The sequence below is a fragment of the Fistularia commersonii genome, chromosome 21, assembly GCF_037954325.1.
Source record: "Fistularia commersonii isolate RoL2024-O1a breed Wild chromosome 21, RoL_Fcom_v1.0, whole genome shotgun sequence".
Taxonomy (NCBI): Eukaryota; Metazoa; Chordata; class Actinopteri; order Syngnathiformes; family Fistulariidae; genus Fistularia; species Fistularia commersonii.
In genome coordinates this window covers 5,749,273-5,769,322 of record NC_141304.1, presented here as the reverse complement: position 1 = coordinate 5,769,322, position 20,050 = coordinate 5,749,273, and the positions used below count along the sequence as shown (strand labels likewise).

The 20,050-nt window shown below is 37.6% G+C and overlaps 2 protein-coding genes across 13 annotated transcripts in view; both read left to right on the top strand.

Annotated features, from left to right (window-relative positions):
- itpr1b (inositol 1,4,5-trisphosphate receptor, type 1b) overlaps window positions 1-9,902 on the top strand; it is a 78,270-nt gene extending 68,368 nt beyond the window's left edge. For 9 of the 12 annotated variants that reach the window (XM_086168270.1, XM_086168269.1, XM_086168266.1 and 6 more), the window contains 2 exons: window positions 6,974-7,135; window positions 8,529-9,902. In XM_086168270.1, the coding sequence (XP_086024396.1) occupies window positions 6,974-7,135; window positions 8,529-8,615 (249 nt within the window). In that variant the 3' untranslated portion in view covers window positions 8,616-9,902. The other 3 variants (XR_015107769.1, XM_086168272.1, XM_086168271.1) reach the window with 3 other exon arrangements.
- Window positions 9,903-11,813: 1,911 nt separating this feature from the next.
- Window positions 11,814-15,160, top strand: bhlhe40 (basic helix-loop-helix family, member e40). The gene is made up of 5 exons (XM_086168407.1): window positions 11,814-12,167; window positions 12,275-12,338; window positions 12,427-12,534; window positions 12,851-12,974; window positions 13,089-15,160. The coding sequence occupies exons 1-5, from the start codon at window positions 12,091-12,093 to the stop codon at window positions 13,946-13,948; spliced, it is 1,233 nt and encodes a 410-aa protein (XP_086024533.1). The 5' UTR covers window positions 11,814-12,090; the 3' UTR covers window positions 13,949-15,160.
- Window positions 15,161-20,050: the final 4,890 nt, after the last annotated feature.

The following is a 20,050-nucleotide window of genomic DNA, read 5'->3' as shown; positions in this document are numbered from 1 at the left end:
TTTTGTTTTGTTTTTAGTTTTTTCTTTTTTTTAATTTACCAATTGTCTTGGCTTATCCAAACCATTCAAGGTTTCCAGGAGTGCTCTTATTGTTTTTGGTAGCAAATAATGTGATGCAATAAACACCTGCGTCACAACAACTGTTTCCTGTTGAATGTTTTGTCATCTTGAGTTTGGTTCATTGTAATTTCCAAAGAAGTTTGTTTGATGTCATTCATTTCGGTTCTAAAGCACTAACCACTGTAGCCCTTTTGGTTGTCTACTGAAGCATTAGCCCGCTTTTTTTTTCTTCCAATCCTAGACTGCCATAAAGCACCAAGGATGCATTATGCAATCCTGTCCTCCGTGACCTTGAATTCTTCCAAAGTATTATCACATCAGGCAGCTTTGTGAATGGTGAATTAACATTCATGCAGACTGCCATTGGCATAAAATGTGTTAATCCCCTGAAGCAGCCATGCCCCGTTTTAATGATTAGACACACACGCACACAAACACACACACGCACACCACACACACAGTTCTCATCATGCTCACTGCCGACTGATAGAGTGGAACCTCATGATTTTTTTGTGTCTTGGTTGTTTTACCACTTTTCCATCAAAAGCTCTAATACATATCAAGAGAATTTTGAGAATACACATTTTTGCTGTTATGCAAATATTAGGAATTGATCTTCCAGGACAAGTGCTACGTTTCCAACAAAGCCAGACATGCTGTTTCATTTCCCCAATCATTCAGCCCATATTAAGCTTCTATTGAACAAAGATAAGTATAATGCCAGAATCCTGATCATGGTATTAGTCTTTCACTTGATAACTGTGAAGTTACCACTTATATGCACATCAGTCAATTCTTTGAAGATTTTTCATCCTTAAAAAGAAGTCATGCAAAGTGTCAAATAACTAGTCTCTTAAACTCAAATCTATGCATGTCGTGTCTGAAAGTTATTTTTATTGCATAATTTAATCACAAACTGTATTAAACCTTATTGGAAATATACACCTTGTCCCTTTTAATAAGTGTTTTTAAGTCCCTTTTAAAAAAATCTGAAAACGACCTTTATGAACAATATTTAAACATGTGTTTTTACAAGTGTTTATTTTAATCGACTCAACTCTGTTGCGTCGATAAAAGACGCAAAAGTATTTAAATAATTAAATAGATTTGTTTGCCTCTCATGATGCAGACAAAGCCTACACATTTTTCCCATAACTGAGTTATGACACCCATGGAAAATTTAAATGAAATTTAACAACAGGAAGAAAAAATAATTTGATTGTTTTGACTACAACACATATATACCCTGTGAGTAATTAAAAAAGTTTACAACTGTGACAGGAAAGCCCCTTCCTCTGAAGTGGCTGCTTCCATGACGCACTTGTACTTGCGCTGCTGTCACTTTCTGACACAATTTCTCATTTAAACACTATTACCTTGTCATCTTTAAACCCAAAGACCTCATTTAAGTCAAAGCCTAAAGTTTCAGTGGTGATCAATTTGCAGTTTGGGTAGTTCAGATGGAGATTTTCCTTACTTAGTTTCATTTAATTTTTGCTATCCATATCTCCTACTGTACAACCGTTATTTTCATAACCATTCCCTGCAGAAAGCATTTCTTTTTATATTTCTGTATTCTAATGTATATATTGCCCATAGTCAGTTTATTTGTATCGGTAGCCTCAATGTGCATATTCTGTCTATTATTACTATTTGCTCCTGTGACATTTGAATTTACCTGATTTGGGATCAATGAAATCAATCTTCTCATATCTTTTTAAATAATAATTTGAAGAAAATGGCAGGTCAGCCCCCCCCCCCCCCCCCCCACCCCCCCCCCCCACCCCCATCCCCCACCCCCCAAAAAAGCGCAGACAGCAAGGGAGCAAGGGTCAAGGCGGGCAGGCGGAAACTCTGCTCAGTCTTGTGAGGAACCACCTGATTTGGGATTAACCCCCATCCTCTCCCCTATTAACCTTGCACCAAGCTGAACCAAAATGAGTTTGTCAGGGATGCAGTCTTATCAGCAGGGTTAAGACGAGAGCAGAACAGGCACGCATTATGAAAGACCCCACTGACCCATCAGCTGACCCACCTTTCTTTAACATGGGCTCCCAGCTTCAAATACAAGTGATGCAGGGCCACCATGTTATATCAATTAAGTTATCCACCCTGTCTCACAACCACATTATAAAGAGAGGAAATACTTTATTGATCAACAGACTGTCGTGCAGATTAAACTTTGTGTTGATAGATTAGCCCCTTCAGTTTAATTATTTTCAAAATTAATAATATTGTTGCTCAATATGAAAATTATATTTATAAAAAAAACAATAGAAGACAAATATTACAAATATGACTTTACACATACACATTGCTGCAATTAGCTGACCTCAAGGTTCTTATCCATTATAGATAATGAATCATCACATATTCCTGCTGGCAGTAACCTTTTACAACTTAATGTAAATATTGTAATTACATATAATTAAATAACACTTTTGTAACTGCTGTGTTAAGTTTTCATTTCATAATGATGTTTGAATTTGTAAAGGATTGTCAAATTAAGTCATATTTTATTTATTTAGTGCCAATTTATATGTAGAGCAGGTCTGGGCGACATGTATTTACAGAAACCCAAAAGTCCCCTTTGAGCAAGCAGTCAGTAGTGAGGCAAAACTGCCTGACTTTATTGGGCAGAAACCTTGGACAGATCCAGCGTTGGGAGGGAGAGGCACAAATGATCTCTTCTGAAAAACAGTAGTATGAACAGTTGCATGCTAATAGCTGAGGTTATATTGATTTTGTCGTGAAGATGCTTTTAACGGTAATGGTAAGCCTGCCTTCTCTTTGTGTGTAAGTTTGAACAAGTCTTTCAGATAACTTTTCAAATATTTTTTTTAAAGATTTCAGTGGAACACAAAGGGGATTGATGAATGGGTAAATATTATCGACCGATCCTTATGAAGGATGCGAGGATTCATATTTTATCTACAAATAAAAGAACAAGTACACTTCAACATGAAATCCATGGATTGTGTCCACTGATGAAAAACTAATCGACCCCCTAAAATAATCACATATGCAAAAGCCTTTCTAAATATGCATTTAAAGTCATATATTCAGAGATCCTTATCATTACTTCCAATATAATGGTCTATTGTCTGACTATGAGGACCTCATATTTCACCCAAATGTGACACATGCTGTGATACTTCAATTTATGCCCCTGTTAATATGGCAGCTTGGTCACACTTGTGAATTAAAACACAAAATAAACACAAACACACACCCAGTGAAAAAGAGTGGTTTGATTGATCAAGAATGCCACGATTAAATTTGTACCTAAGCCTAAGAGTAACACCTTTTGCTGTGTGTCTGGTTTGTCGTGAAAACAGAAATAAGGACACCATAGTATTTTTCAGGGAGGTTTTCTTTATTTCTTTTAGTCATACAACGTTACAAAAACCAACTTGCAAAAGCCTCCTAAATAACTAGCTGAAAGTATTTCAGCAGGATATACATGCATGAAAATTAAAATAAAAGCTCATCAATATTAACTACAACTATGTTTTCCTAAACTAGAATTTAGAGAAAAAGGCTAGAAAATATCTTACATCAATATATTCCGACCAAAACTGTAAATAATTTTCTCATTTGAAGCGCATCCTTTTATTCACCAATATACATCACGTCTGGTGACAGTGATTTGAATTTGTTTTGAGTATTTACATTCCAGCAAAGTATATTGTTCCTGCACAGACATTATCTGCTGACAATGCTTGCTTTGACATACTTTCCTGAAATCGAAACAATGATTTTTTTTTTTTCCCCATATTTTGGCACGACAGATGTATGTATCTATTTGATAATGATTTGTATCCAATTTTGCGATGTTTGTGAAAGTAAAACAACATAGCACCTTTTAACAAGTATTTTTAAGCAACACAATTTTATCTGCCACAGAATCCTTATTAGTAGTTTTTTGTTTGGTGAAGCCTCTTGCTTCATCTTGATATTTAAGGTAGAATGACAACAGAGAGAGAATTAGATAAGTCATATTGCTCTGACAATGACTGGGATTGACGTCAGTATCAGAGTTACATATCAGGTGTGAAAAAGACAACTCATGCTGCCCTTATTCTTTTTTCATCAATCTCTGTGAGGCACAACAGTTCAGTTGTCCTGTTCACAGCATCCTACTGCGGCAAATGCAGTAATTTTGAAGATAGACACAGATAATACTCCTCTTGATTGTGCAAAAGCTGGTTTTGGAAATTATTTTCATATTTGTGGACTCACTTGGCCACCAGTTCGTCATGTGGCCTGTGGTCGGTTATGACGTTTTATGTTGCTGTTTTAACCACAGAGCATCCTGTTTCTCTGCCACGGCCTTTGTGGTTTTTATAATGAAAAATGTACTTCCGTCATTTCCATTAGATAGCGTGAAGCGTGATATGGGGTCTGAAGCCTTTACTGGAAGTGTGTTCATTTGTAAACAATACGGACGGAAAGAGGACTCCTGCTAATGCTGGGGTTTCCTCAAATAAGCAAACACAAGCTTTTGTCTATCAGACATATAAAAGGAAATTACAATGTTCATAATTTATCATAACTTGAGCTAAATGTATTCAAATGGGAAAAAAATCATTATAGTAAATGCAGGTATATGTCATTTTTTTCAACATAAAATTTCTCCCATCCATCTATTGTCTACCGCTTGTCCTACTCAAGGTTGTGGGGGATGCTGGAGCTTATCCCAGCTGCCATCGGGTGAGAGGGCAGTACAGCCTGGAATAGTTGCCAGTCAATCATAGGACCATACATTTTTTTCTTTTTTGCGATTTTAAGTGATGCTAGTCACTTTTTGATTTATTATATATTCTCACTTCATCTTAATTTATTCAATTAAAAAACACAAGAGGTGCGTGCGTGCGTGCGTGCGTGCGTGCGTGCGTGCGTGCGTGCGTGCGTGCGTGCGTGCGTGTGTGCACACGTGTGCATGCATGTGATTTGACTAAACAGGTAAATAGAGCCTTTGTGTCTTTGCATTCAGGAAGTGGAACTTGCTCACAGCACTTCTCTACTTTCAAAATGAGTATGCGCTGCTCATTATTTTAGTGTTGTGTGATTCCCCTCTGACTGCAACCTGACACTGTCTTGTGGTTTTGGAAGGCTACCTCTCAGCCCGCACAACCACTGCAGCCAGGGGACTTTTCCAGCCCAGTTCCTCAACAGTGATTCTGCGCTTCTACCTCATGACCAGAGAAGCAACACAACTCCCTCCCACTCATTCATGCTTCCAGCTTCTGCTTATTAAGATCAAGATAGAATTGTTATTATATACACTCGTACCAAATTTTATTCGGTAGCACCAAAAATTACATTAAGATCGCATGATAGTGGCAGGTGTGCAGAGGACTTGTATTCAAAATTGAAATCATTTAAACAGATGCTTTCACATTACTTTGTCATTCAGTAGGATTCAGTCAGAACATAGTAATAGAGACATGTAGTTATAGAACAATTGAGGAAGTAAGGGGGTGAAAGACTCCTGCCACGTGATGGAATACAGCTAGCCCCAGGGTGGCTGTTTAAAGGTGGCTCTATCTCACCGTGACGTATTTACATATAGAAGACATTACCAACAAAACATGGCACTATACTTCTACAAGTTATTTGTTTTCATAATTCTATAATAATTCTAATATATTTATAAATACAGTCCTTTCCCATACGTTTGTGATAGTTCAGCTCACATTCAAAATTAGTCTAATACTGTTCGTCCCTGACTTTTAGCAGTTGATTTGAAATTAAGTGCTGTCACCAGTTCAGTCAGATAAACCTTTTTGAAGTCTCTGTTTTAACTTTGTTATATTGGAAAAATAATATAATCTTGTTTTGTTTCATTTAAATGTATAGTAATTATTGTATCAAATTTTTCAAGTGCATTTTTTCGAGTTTGTACGAATGTAATTGATAATGTCTTGTAGTGTACCGATAATCATTATTTGATTTTTCTCACTATCTCAAAACTGAATCGATTCATTTACCATGATCAGTTTGTGAAATAAAAATAATCTGTCCCGGTTTTAATTATCAATATATTACAAATGTGTAAGAAACTTGTAGTCTTATTAACTACTGAATAAATCAGATTTTTGACATGAGCTGAAATCATGTTTTAAAAGTGCTACAAATGTTTTGCTTTTTGTTCGTTTATGTATGTATGTATTTATTTATTTATGTCCTTATTGGAATGGCCCCACATACACTACCTTACATTGATATTTCAATCCACAACATCTGCCACATTTCACAGCGCCTCTGTATCTGAAGTCAGAAACGTGTCTAATGGTAAAATTTTAATTCAGTCATGATAATTTCTATATTTTAGTATCCTGAAGGCATAAAAAAAAATACAGATACTGGTGTTCCCCAGTATCTGCATTATCTGTTGTATTTCTGCCAAAGAGATATAGGACAGATGATTGTAGATTTTTGACTTAAATTAAACTTTTAATTTACTCATCTATCAAGTTATTACAGTAGATGTCTTTCAAATAATTCAAGAGTAGGTTGTTTTTCAGATTTTCTGAAATTCTCAAATAAGCTGCCTTTATTTTTTAACCCCCATTTACACAATTCCGGTTGTGAGTGACTGAAGAATGTCCTCATATTCCATGTGATTTGAGCATGGAAAGTCCCTCCTGATTTTAATTCTGCTTTTAGAGCAACCTTCAAGTCACTGTGTAAAAAAAAAACACAAAAAAATCTCCTCGACGACAAGTATTTATCATGTCAACTTGGGCAATTTGACAAACTCAGTGTGCAAATTTTACGCCCTAATGAGTAGGTCCTTTTCCAATGTTTGAAATTATGAAGCGAGTGTTATTTATTGCAACTCATTATATAGACTCAATTGATGTGATTGTTATTATAGCGTCAAAAATCTAGATCTTTGTTTTTCCAGGAGCACAATTTGGATTGGTTTCCACGGATGCGGGCCATGTCTTTGGTCAGCAGTGATGCAGATGGGGAGCAGAATGAAATCCGAAACCTACAGGAAAAACTGGAGTCCACCATGAAACTTGTGTCAAACCTTTCTTGCCAGTTGACTGAACTCAAAGAACAGGTTTGTGGAAAAAAATCCAACAAACACCCGTATGTCAATGAGTAGTTTCATCATGAGTGGTCAACGCATACATCCCAAAATAAGGTTTTTGATTTGCAGTGAACTAACCTTTTATAGGTAGAGACTGAACTCTCTAAAAGTTAGAGGAAGTGAATCATTACATCAGTATGTGAATCTCACCATCATTGGATTTTGCGATTTACCTGTTTAAGCTTTTGAATTTATTTTTGGGGAAAAACATATCAAAATTCATGAAACTGCTGATTTGCAGACTGTTGGTAATGAGGCAGTTATTCTGTAGAATTTAGAAATGTTCTAAAGGGTGATTTCTCAGGAAATGAACTCTGCGACTCATGCTACAAAGTTGTGAAACACCACAAGCTGCTAATTGACTACAGAGTGTCTCATGCACAAAATTACACAATTGCTGGTGCAATCCTCTGTGTTTTTCTAGTAAACAGAATTGTAAAAATGTCTCCTCCTTACTCCTGAAATGAGAACTATCTTTGAGGAAGTAAACATGGAGACATTTTGACCCAGACAGTAGAAATGCGACAAAGGGCTCAGCAGCATCACATTTCACCTTAGATTGTTTAAAAAGCCAACTAATATATATATATATATATATATATATATATATATATATATATATATATATATATATATATATATATATATATTCAATTATAAATACAATTATAAACTATAAGTATATGATAATATATATTTTAATATCTAAATATAATTTTAGTATGACAATAATGAACTTTAAAGGTGTCCGTGCGTGCGTGCGTGCGTGCGTGCGTGCGTGCGTGCGTGTGAGTGTGTGTGTGTGACACCTTCATCTGCGTGCATGACCACCAGCGAGCCCCCTACCAGATACCATATTTTCCCATGTGTTAACGGCCTAATTTAATGGCTGCATACTAATTATTATTGTAACAAACAGCCTTATTATAAATCCTGTTTTGTTAAATATGTTAAAAGACGTAATGATTTTTTATAATGAATGTGCACACTTTCAGGAAGGACTCTACCCCTCAGTTTTCTTTTTCTGATGAGCATAAGTGCTCTACAGAAAACTGTCTTAACCAGAAAATTATACACAAAGTGAAAAATAACCGGAGAGAAAGTCTCTTTGTTTTATCCTATGTGCTGTGACTGCGCATTTGTGTGATTTCTGAAATTTGTTTGAAGTGAGTTTCAGTATTTCTTCTGTGCATTATGTCGCTGTTGCCAGAACATAGTGAAAAAGGCAGGCAATACTTCCAAACAGTATGTTTCACTCAAGAGATGAATACATCGAGACATTAAACAAGAGAGACTGCCAGAATGTTACGGCAAAGATTAAACAGAGGGATCTTTAAATGCCTATCATGTCCCCTATCTACAGATGACTGAACAGAGAAAACAGAAGCAGCGGATCGGCCTGTTGGGACATCCTCAGCACATGAACGTCAACCCGCAACAGCCAGCTTGAGGTCCACTGCACCCAGCGATGCATCTTGACAAGCCGACCTACCTCACACATTCTGTAACCTGTTATAGGGTGTGGGTGGTGTTGGTGTAAGCAGTAACTGTAAAATAGGTAGTTATAAGACGTCGTATACCCCCCCCCTGTGCGCAAATGTTACTCTTACCCAAGACACTTGCCCACCCTGTTCTTCGCAGTCCAGTTAGAGTTGGTGCCAAATGTTTTCTTTGCAAGACTACAATAAGTTGATGAATTCATGGCCTTGACTGGTGTTCTAGAACAAAGCACAACAGGACTGACTCCATGGGAGAAGGTAATGTCATTTCTGTCCCCTGCATTTAAGTGTGTGTGTGTGTGTGTGTGTGTGTGTGTGTGTGTGTGTGTGTGTGTTTGCGCGAGCGTGTGTGTTTGCGCGAGCACTTGTAGTCGTGTGAGTGCGTAGAAATCGAAATTGATTCACAATACATATATATATGCATATATGTGTGTATATATACATGTAGAATATATGAAGAAATAAACTGTAATTAATGTATTGTTTCTTATGTTGTGCAATATATAAACTTAAATATGCAAAATCATTTGTGTATGGATTTAAGCTCAATAACTCCTGTGTTCAATGTTTTCATCTGTATTTGGTTGTAACACATAAATAGGGAGGTGCTTCTTGTCTTTATTTAAGCATATATAGAAATAATATTTGATAAGATCCCCTTCTCTGTTTGATTGCTTATTCTTATGATTTTTCATATCTTAAAAAAATTACACACTTGACTGCGATGTCTTCGCAGTAGAGATAGAACATTGTGTGAGTCACAGTATTTCTTCACCTATGTAAATCCAACTATTAAGATCAGTTATCCTGTTTTCATTATTTTCCTTGCTTAATTTGAGTTTGGAATTGTTGTAGAATTTTGTAATTATCTGTCAAATACACTAAATTCTTCAGTGCCCCTCTTGCTCAGGAGTTGGTATCTTTTACTAGGATGAGTGTCATTAATGTATTTTGTTTTGAATTTCAGCAAACTTGTCCAATCTGTGCCTGTTTTTATGCTTGTCTAAGCTTGTACATATTCACACATTTAATGTCCCTATTCTCTAAAATGTTAACAAGTCTACATGCTACTAATGTTTTTTTTTTCAAGTGTTTTAAAGTTTGCTGCTACTGTTGCTATTGTATAATAAAGAGAAAATGTTATTCTCAAGGAGTATTAGGATAATCACAAATCAAAGCTCTGTCAATTTGTATATTTAAGTAGAATTATATATTAAAATGAATGTAATTATCTTTGATTAGTATCTTGACTTTTTTTCAACTGATATTCGGGGAAAAAAAAGTTTATGATGTGTAATTCCTTTAAGTTCATCAGTTTTTTGTTATTATGAAACACCGTACTGGCTGTCAAGTCTTTTCTTACATTTTGACATTTAGCTCTTTGTATATTTAATATAACTCATTCTAATATCAGACAATGTAATCAAATGCAATTTAAAAACATTTACACCAGCTACAGCAGGAAGCATCTAACATTTTTATGATTCTTCAAGTGGCTGGACAATGTTACACATTATAAAACATGATGAAACTAGGTCATGTCCTGAATCAACCGTAAGGGGAAACAAACTGTGTCAACTGAAAATATGGCTGAAACCCTTTTAAATGTGAGTAATTTGTTAAATATGTGCAACTCTAAAAATATGCGCTCATCACAATTCATAATTTATAAAGAAATGTACTTTCCAACTAACTGCCTCTCCTTCAAAGAGAAGACGTAGTAAGTTTTATTTCTGTTCTTTACTGAATCTTGAAGAGTGTCCAAATAACATAAGACCCTATTAACATAGATTATGGATGAATTGTAATGGTTAGTCTTACATGTTTGTCAATTTAATTCATTTTTGCTCTTCCTGTCTACTAACAAATGTAATCCAACATATCAATATTGAAAATAGATATGGGGAATTTATGGAGACAATCTACGATCAGCCGAAAAGTCATACATCGTAGGCTGGGAGAAGTTTATTCAATATATAGGGTTAAAGAAGGGTTTAACAAAAAATACATTAGGTTCGTTGACTGTAGACATAAAATAAATCATTGAGGCAAAAAATAACTTTACCTTTAATGCAATAGTTTTATTAGAAAGATTTTATAACGATCTTTAAAATTATGACACGACCAAAACAAAATGTAAATGTCATTTTGATTTGCTGCTGAGATGCAGGGGTTAATGCTGGCGCTCCTGCGTGACCCCTCAAGTGTCCTCAACAGGCATTCGGACAGGCGATGGCTAAAGGCCCTCGGGTATTGTAGTTCTTCTCCGTCGCCCGCTGTGCTTAAATTACATTTTTCTATTAAATAAACTTAAATCGATAGATATCCAACCGCGGATTCGTCCAGGTGTGTCGCTGTAACACCTCATAATCCCGGTTTTGTTATGAAGCATTAAGGAAATTGTGTCAAGAATGTGAATCCACCGAGGGGAAAGCGGATACGCGTGACGTCACCGGCAAGGCTCTGTGGTGGCTGTGTCTCGCGGCCACGAGGCGCGTGCGTGGCGAGCTAACAATTAGCCTCCTGGATGTTCGCGCTTTAGATTTAACGGCTCCCCACACACCCAAATAGACGACCGACGCGCCGCCAAAACGGACTCATAAACCACCTGTAATCATATATCGGTTTAAATTCCCCAAGAAACGTGTCATCATATAGAAAAGCAGTCTTAACATTTTTCCGCGTAATGTTAATTTATATCGTAACTTGTAGACTCGTGACTGACGCACTTTCTCCTGACATCACAGAAGCTAGCTAACCCCCATGAGCTAGCCTTAATATTAAATAATAACGGATTACAAACAGTTTGTTGTGCTAAGGTGCGCCTTTTTTGGTAAGTATGTGGTCTCTTGGAGGTATAATTGAGTTTTGTTTAAGAACACGTGCGAGAGAGCCGTTGTTCTACTTTCGGTCTGTCTTTGTAAACACGCTTCTTAGCACACTCTGTCCCGGGAGCAGGAGCATGGTGGCACACGGGACTCGTCTCCAGAGGAGGAGCGCTTTACTACACACGGGTTGTACTCCAGCCACAGCAAGGGTACGTGATCGTGTACGTGTGTGCGGGGAGGGGAGGGGAGGGGATGGGGTGGGGTGCGGGCTCGAAAGCGCCGGCCAACACGTGAGGCTCATGTGACGGGAGTCGACTAAGTCTCTGGCCGGGAGACGTGCTCGCAGTCACAGGGTTTATTTAACACGTCGTCCCACTGCCGCCCTGCTCTCACACGCCCAGCCTCCCCGCACAACCTGACGACCGCGGACCTCGGGGTGACGGCACCTTCGGCTCTTGAGCGCACCGGATAACCGACGGGAAATTATTTTTTTACAACTACTTTTCATTTGTTGTTTTTTTTCCCTCATCCGACAACAGAGACGGGAACTTTTAAAGGCTTTTTACGTTTGCTTTAATAATAAAAAGGATTCGGCGACATGGAAGGGATTACGAGGGCGCAACCACCTCCCTGTGTGCCAAAACAACCATCGCTGGATATAACTGACATCCCTGGGTAAATACTTTTTTTCAAGTACTTGTTATTTTTCATTTTCCGCATCGGTTTAGCAGAGTTCTTTTTAATCCATATAATAGAAACTTATTTTAATTTTGTCTCCCAAGGATGGATTTTCCAATGTATGTGTATAAATCCAGAAGGGGGATGAAGCGCGGTGATGACAGCAAGGTAAATTCAAGTTAAACTGCAACTTTCACGTGGACCAAGCACCTTGAATTTACCTAATCATTTTCATTTGATTTTCTTTTTTTTTTAGGAGACGTACAAACTGCCACACAGACTGATCGAAAAGAAAAGACGTGACAGAATCAACGAATGCATTGCTCAGCTGAAGGAATTATTGCCAGAACATCTTAAGCTCACTGTGAGTATTTTCTACTTTGTTGCTTGTCTGCCTATAGGCCGGGGACCACATGGGTCTTTCTGCGCATTTTGTTTGGATTTGCTCTTGGATCTTTTGGATCTGATTAAAAACATGTTTAAAGAAATTGAGAAACAAATGTTTCTTTATTGTTCTATTATATTTTCTGTCAATCTTGATAGAAGCTGTGAATTTGAGAATTATACATCTGCGTTCTGTGCATGACTTCCCGGGTGTTCAAGCCTTGTCCTCTGTTCGGCTACAGAATGTGTTACATAAGAAAGATCAACATACTTATCGAAGGTCTTCCTGTTTTTAGACGCTGGGTCATTTGGAGAAAGCGGTTGTGCTGGAACTCACTCTCAAGCATGTGAAGGCCACGAATGCCCTCCTGGAGCAGCAACAGCAGAAAATTATTGAGCTTCAGAAGCACCTGCAAATAAGTAAGTTTGATACCATTTATCTGGAGTGATTTTAAGAAAAATATTTAGTCTAAAAAAAAAAAAAAAAAAAAAAAAAAAAGGAAGAAAATTAACAATGTGCTTATAATCCACCAGGTGATCATGGCAGTGATAGCTCAGAGAGCAACGAGGAAATGTTCCGCTCTGGGTTTCACTCGTGCGCAAAAGAGGTTCTCCACTACCTGGCCAGCCAAGAAAGCAGCAGGGACCTGACACCCTCCCATGTCATCAGTCATATCCACAAGGTTGCCGCTGAAGTATTAGAACATCACAGCAGCATTCACCCCAGCGACTTTGTCCATCAAGTGTCAGAGAAACGGAAGACGCCCATTGAACAGGCCCCAAGAGCTACGGAGGTCCAGGCAAAGAACTGCGTTCCTGTCATTCAAAGGACTTTTCCCCATGGGATGAGTGAGCAGAGCGGTAGTGACACAGACACTGACAGTGGCTACGGTGGAGAACATGATAAGCGCGACCCCAAAGCCCAGTGGTCAGAAAGCCACACAAGGGATAGGGAAGCAAAGCATTTGGCATCTGACCGAACAGCCGGTGCAATCAAGCATGAGATTGATGAGCCTCGGGCCAAGAAATCTAGGTCTGACCTCTCCGAGGACGAGATGTCTGGTCACTCAGCAGGAGGCCCTGGCAGCTATGTGGGTTTGTCCCCTAATCAGCACCCATTTTGCTTTCCCTTCTACCTCCTTCCCCCTGCAGCGGCGGCAGCGGCAGCCTATCTGCCCTTGATGGAGAAACACTGGTATACCGGGGGGATGCCTGTCATGTACCCGGGCTTGAGCGGCTCCGCAGCCACCCTGCCTCCAGAGACGCCCTCAGGTCTGTCGATGTCCCCGAGACCAGGGTCCCCAAATCCCCACCAGCACCTCATGGACCCCCCTTCTCTTCTCCACAAAGCTTTAAAACAGGTCCCTCCTTTGAACTTAGAAACCAAAGACTAAACCAATGTGTCCGTGGGACTCTCGCCCTCTGAATGTGTTATGGGGCTCCATGTTGTCCTACTGAAAAGAGGGTAAACTAGCTTTTGTCCCTTCAAACCGGCCAATCAACAGCCCAAACAGTCACTACCTTATTTCATCAGCTCTCACACACTGAAACGTGGCTCTTTGGGGCAAGCTGAGGTGGCCGTGTAGAGGTTTGTAGATGACCTGTCGCAATGCTCTGAAACACTGTGAAACGGTCAATTTAAAGAGGATAAGTGCACAAGAGATTGCACGAGGGCTTTTTTTAGCGAGGATCGTCTTCTCTGCACTCTGTGTTGAATGTCAAAGGTAAACCCAGAATGTAATGCACAGATAAGACCCCTACCCACCCACCCAGAACATATTTTGGACCTTTGTATGCGTGCGCACACACACACACACACACACACACACACTGTAATGAATGTAACGATTGAACAAAAACCCCTTGTTGATGCTACTTGGGCAAGCTGTAGATCAGCAGACAGAGGATCTACCTTCGGTGAGTGTTGCTTGCGCAGCCTAGAAGGTTACAAAAAAACGTCTGGTCAATATTGACAGTAGATGCCTCGAATGCTCCGCTCGCCCTTTAAGAAACTTTGAGCTCGCTGACCTGAAATGTTCAAAAAGTTGAGTTCAGAGCGATGTCACTGTGCAAGGTGGGTCACTCATCTCTGAGTGACATGGTCATACATGCTTTTATGATTTCATTTATGATACATGACTCTGCATCCGGAATGCTTTCCTGTGAAGTAATGTCTGTTTTTGTTTATACTACTCGTACATCTCTATTTTTGATACCTGACCCAATGAGTGTATTTGTGTTGCTACCAGAGAAAGGTCGAGGAAGAAATTTGCTGTATGCCCAGAGTGTATATAGCATTGTTTTCAACCCCACAAATATCAGATCCTATTAAGGCCCGACCGTAGCTCATGTTGCCTTTACTCATTTAGCGCAGACACAACCGAGGTGAATGTGGTCACGTTTTTGCTTTAAATGTTGTGTCTATGGCAAAGAGAGTGAATGTGAAGTTCAAGTAAAAATAATAGTTTTGTATAGAAGGAGGTACTGGGATTTTTATTTTGCAAATGTAACACAAGGATGTTTGGTGTACATATTTTGTAAAATATTATTGATATATAAATATATATATATATATATTAAAGTATTAATAAAGCTTTTTTTTCCAACCCCATGGAATCCGATTCCTCTCCTGTTGGTTCAACGTGTTGGAGCCAGCCATCCTGACAGCTCCTCATAACAACATGCTTACATAACACTTACATAACCCATAAAGTAGCAGCGCCTGGGTAAATCAATAGCATGTCTTCGTTTACAGCTGTAAACATTTCAGATTCTCAATGAAGTGAGTTGTCTAGGTTATCGTGGTGCTAAATTCACGTCCGGTAAATCCATTTGATTGTATTTAAGTGTTCAGATCTTTAGCCTTTTAGTATCCAGGACAGCTGTGGAAGGGAAGAAAATCCAAAATATTCATGGAACTAATCTGCCTGGAACAAATTCTAGCTTTGGAAAATTCACAGGAACTCTGTTTTTTGTATCAACCAAGCTACAAGTTTGATTTAGTTTTGGCTTTAAAATCTCATTTTGTAGTTTAAAAATATCTTTTTTATTTTTATTCTTATTTTTTTTCGCTCTGTGTGGTCAGGATAAATAGAATGGAAAGCCTGGCAAGCAAACCCATGTGGACTGAGAAAGAGAATTCACTTGAGTTGGTGAAGGAAGAGCTGTTTATCCTTCACTTATAGGTTGATATAAAAGTTGTACGCTTCTTATTTGGGTGCTTTTTCCTGTAAGATATCACATCACTGTTGGCGTTGAGGCTAGACAGGGGGACTTTTGAAAATAAAAGCAGTTTGTAGTGTAGTTTCTATTGGTGAGACGGTTGCAATCTGCTGCTGTAGGTTAAAATGCATCATTAGCGTCATCTTGTGGCATTAGTCCTTCACAACATACAGGCCATTATTTTTCCTTCCTGGCACGAAAAAAAAAAATCTATCATGTAAATTTTTGTGTGTGATTGGAATTTTTATCGCCCTCTGATCAGTTCACGGCTGTACAGCATTGCCATGATCCTGCTTAAATTCCATGATATTATAAATTGATGGCTTTCTGCCATTACAGTTCTCAATTTTACGTCTCTTGTGTTTTCTGCGGAAGGGAATTTCTAAGTGAGTACGTGCAGGATGTGGCCGGTCTGCAGCTTCACTGCCTGAAGTGATGTCTCCAGTGTCTACAGCTGGAAACACTGACTTCACTGTGAAGAGGCCATGAAAAAGTTTGTCATGAGATAAAGACTGAATTCCAAGTGAGCCCAGTGGCCTTGTTGTTGAGATGTGGGCCTGATAATTGTACTCTTTCCAACTAGTGGCAATGACTATGGAGCTTATGTGCTCCAGCACAGTGTCCACGGTGATTGAAACTGAAAACAGCGTTTGCACTGTCTGTGAGGCAGCGTGGAGAATTTTTATGTCCTTAGTGACCCCAAACAAAAGGACCAAGCATACAGTCATTTACTGGAACGTGCTTATTTTAAGGACATGCTTGTAGAGCAACACTGCCTACTGAAAGAAACTGTCTTACTCTCTTGCATTTAACTTAAACAGTTAGTGACTTCCCATGTTGACTAAGGTTAAGAATAGACTAAGGATAGCATCACTCTGCTCTTGAACTTTATCTTTCATGAAATATATCATTTTCATTCCAGTGTCAGGTTTGGAATGAAGGCAGAGTCCAACAAAAGCAGTTGCTTGTGGTTTACTGGGGTCCGTGATCCATCTAGTGGCTATGATCAGAAGTACGTGTAAAGATATACAATTGATTTTAACATAACAAGAAAGAAGTAATCACAATACCTTGCTGCACTGATGCCAAATTAAAGATTTAAATGATAAAACTTTATTATTTAATGATATATAGCTATAAGAATCACCTGGCAATTTGCAAAAATAAATGATATCCGTTAAATGCATGATACATTTTTCCTATAAACAGTGCTTTCTAGAATCAGCTCTACATGTTGTTTAGGTTTTCCTTTTTTGAGCGTATAAAATTCCTGAAATTTAAACCCTGCATTCGATGAAACACTGCATTTCTTACAGTCAGTTTTCTCTTGGCTTGAACCCTATTTTCGAAAATATTTTTAACGTCACAAATTATGCTTATGGACATTTTGATTTGAAAACAGCCCTTGAGTGACAGACTCAGCTTACATGAAACACAAACACTGAACTGAAAGAACAGAAACAATAGCTCATATTTGACATTAATTTGAGCCTTCACTAAAATCACCTTAGTAGCTGTTGTAATCCAGCAGGCAACAATGCCTCTTCTTTACAATACATCAATGCATAAAATGTTTAGATCCAAAGCATAGCTCATAAAATTTAAATAAATAAAGTGATAGGAAAAAATATTGAATGTTGAAACGAAATGTCATTCTCATTCTCTGCTTTTTATACCACATCGAAACAAATTCATTCATAATTTCTCGACCAACTTAACTGAGAATACACTGGACATTTCTTTGACCCAGTCATTCATTATTCATTTATACCTCTAAGTAACTCACCTACAAAAAAAAAACCTAAACAAATAAACATAGTATACTGAATGATAACGGTGAACCATTAATATAGAAGAGCCCGTAGAAAGCACAGACCTGACCAAAGGTCAAACTGAATTAATATCTCTAAAAAATAGTGTGAAATTTCAAAGAATGAGGTGACTGGAATATTTTAATAACATCACCATCATGAAACTCCATTAATTAATACTACTAATAATAACTATAACAATGACAATAATAATAGTACTGACAACAACAACAACAATCCTTGTCGAAACCTTCTCAATTTTCCCTTTCATGGAAAGAAAATCAAGTCCAGTGGCTGCGACAAGAAGATTTTAACAAGAATTAATGAAGACCCAGTGGACTGAGAAGCTCCCCAGATACTAATACACTGTGTGCACAATTATTAGGCAAGTGGTTATTTTGACCATATAATATCTTTAACCATAATTTCAAACTCCAAGCTATGTAAACTTGAATGCTTATTGGATTTAATGCTAATCCGGTGATGTGTATTTGTGTAACGAGGGACGGTGTGGCTCAAGGACATCAACACCCTCTATCTAGGTGTGCTTAATTATTAGGCAGATCCTTCTCTTCAGGAAAAATGGGCCAAAAACAAGATTTAACTGACAATGAAACATCAAAAATGGTAAAAAGTCCTTCAGTGGGATGAAGCACTCTTGAAATATCTAAGATATCGGGGCGTGATTACAGACCGTCAAACATTTTGTTGCAAATAGTCAACAGGGTTGCAAGAAAAGTGTTGAGAAAAAAAGATGCAAATTAACCGCCAAAGATTTGAGAAGAATCAAACATGAAGCTACCAGGAACTCATTTTCCGCCAGTGCTGCCATATTTCACAAGAATGTCAAGAAGTATGATGCGTTCAGTTCTCAGAGACGTGGCCAAAGTAAGAAAGGTTAAAATCCGACCACCTTTGAACAAGACACATAAGTTGAAATGTTAAGAATGGGCCAAGAAATATCTGAAGACAGATTTTTCAAAGGTTTTGTGGACTGATGAGATGAGAGTGACTCTTTACGGACCACTGGTTGGATCAGTAACAGACACAGAGCTCCTCTTCGACTCCAGCAAGATGCAGGAGGGGTACTGGTATGGGCAGGTATTATTAAAGATGAGCTAGTTGGACCTTTTCGAGTTGAAAATGGACTCAAAATCAACTCTCAGATCTACTGCAAATTTTTAGAAGACATTTTCTTTAAGCAGCGGTTCAGGAAAAAAAATGTATCTTTCAAGGAGACTTTGATTTTAATGCAAGACAACGCTCCATCACACGCATCAAAGTACTCTACTGCGTGGTTGGCCAGTAAAGGCCTTAAAGATGATAAACTAATGACATGGCCCCCTTCCTCAACTGACATAAACTGTATTGAGAACTTTTGGGCCCTTCTTAAGCAGAAAATTTACACTGAAAGCAAACAGTACATGTCTCTGAACAGTGTCTTGGGAAGCTGTGGTTGTGGCTGCACAAAAAGTTGATTTCTGACCAGATCAAGAAACTGACTGACCCCGTGGATGGCAAATTTGTGACTGTTTTTTCAAAATTTTAAAATGTTTATTTGTAGATTTTGAGTTTGTTCATAGTTCTCATTTCAACAGGTTAAAATAACCTGAGAAACCGAGATGGGAAAATCTTTGTTTTTCATGTAGTTGCATAATAAGTCTGCACACTAACAGTTGCCTAATAATGGTGTAGATATAGATATTGTCTGAAGAAAACCAAAACTTCCCTTTTATTACTTTAATGTCACTGTAGTTTTACAATAACAAAATGAATCGTCAAAATACAACTTGCCAAATAATTGTGCATGCAGTGTATAACAACAGAACAACAACAATGATAAATGTTTTATTATTACTATCATTATTATTGTTATTGTTATTATTATTGTTATAATAATAAAAAAACAATTATTATTATTATCATTATTATTATTATTATTATTATTATTATTATCATTATTATTATTATTATTATTATCATTATTATTATTACTACTACTGTTAGATGGAGAGAGTTGATTTGCTGTGGTGACCCCCAAAGGGAAAAGATGAAAGAAGATTATTATTATTATTATTATTATTATTATTATTTTTATTATTACTATTATTAATATTATTGTTTTTGCTGTTCTAATAATAATAATAAAATAATTGTTATTATTATTATTATTATGATTATTATTGTTATTATAGTTAGATGGAGAAGGTTGATTTGCTGTGGTGACCCCTGAAGGAAAAAGCCGAAAGATGAATATTATTATTATTATTATTATTATTGTTATTATTATTGTTGTTGTTGTTGTTGTTGTTGACGTTGTAATTTGTTTTTTTTTTGATATTACACTAATTTTATTACATCAGCTTCTTTAAATTACCATTTAGTCATTTGCTTTTATTGTGAAAAACTTGGAGCGGAAGTCACTTTTCCGGTCCTTCCTGATCTCCACTAGTCATACAGCCA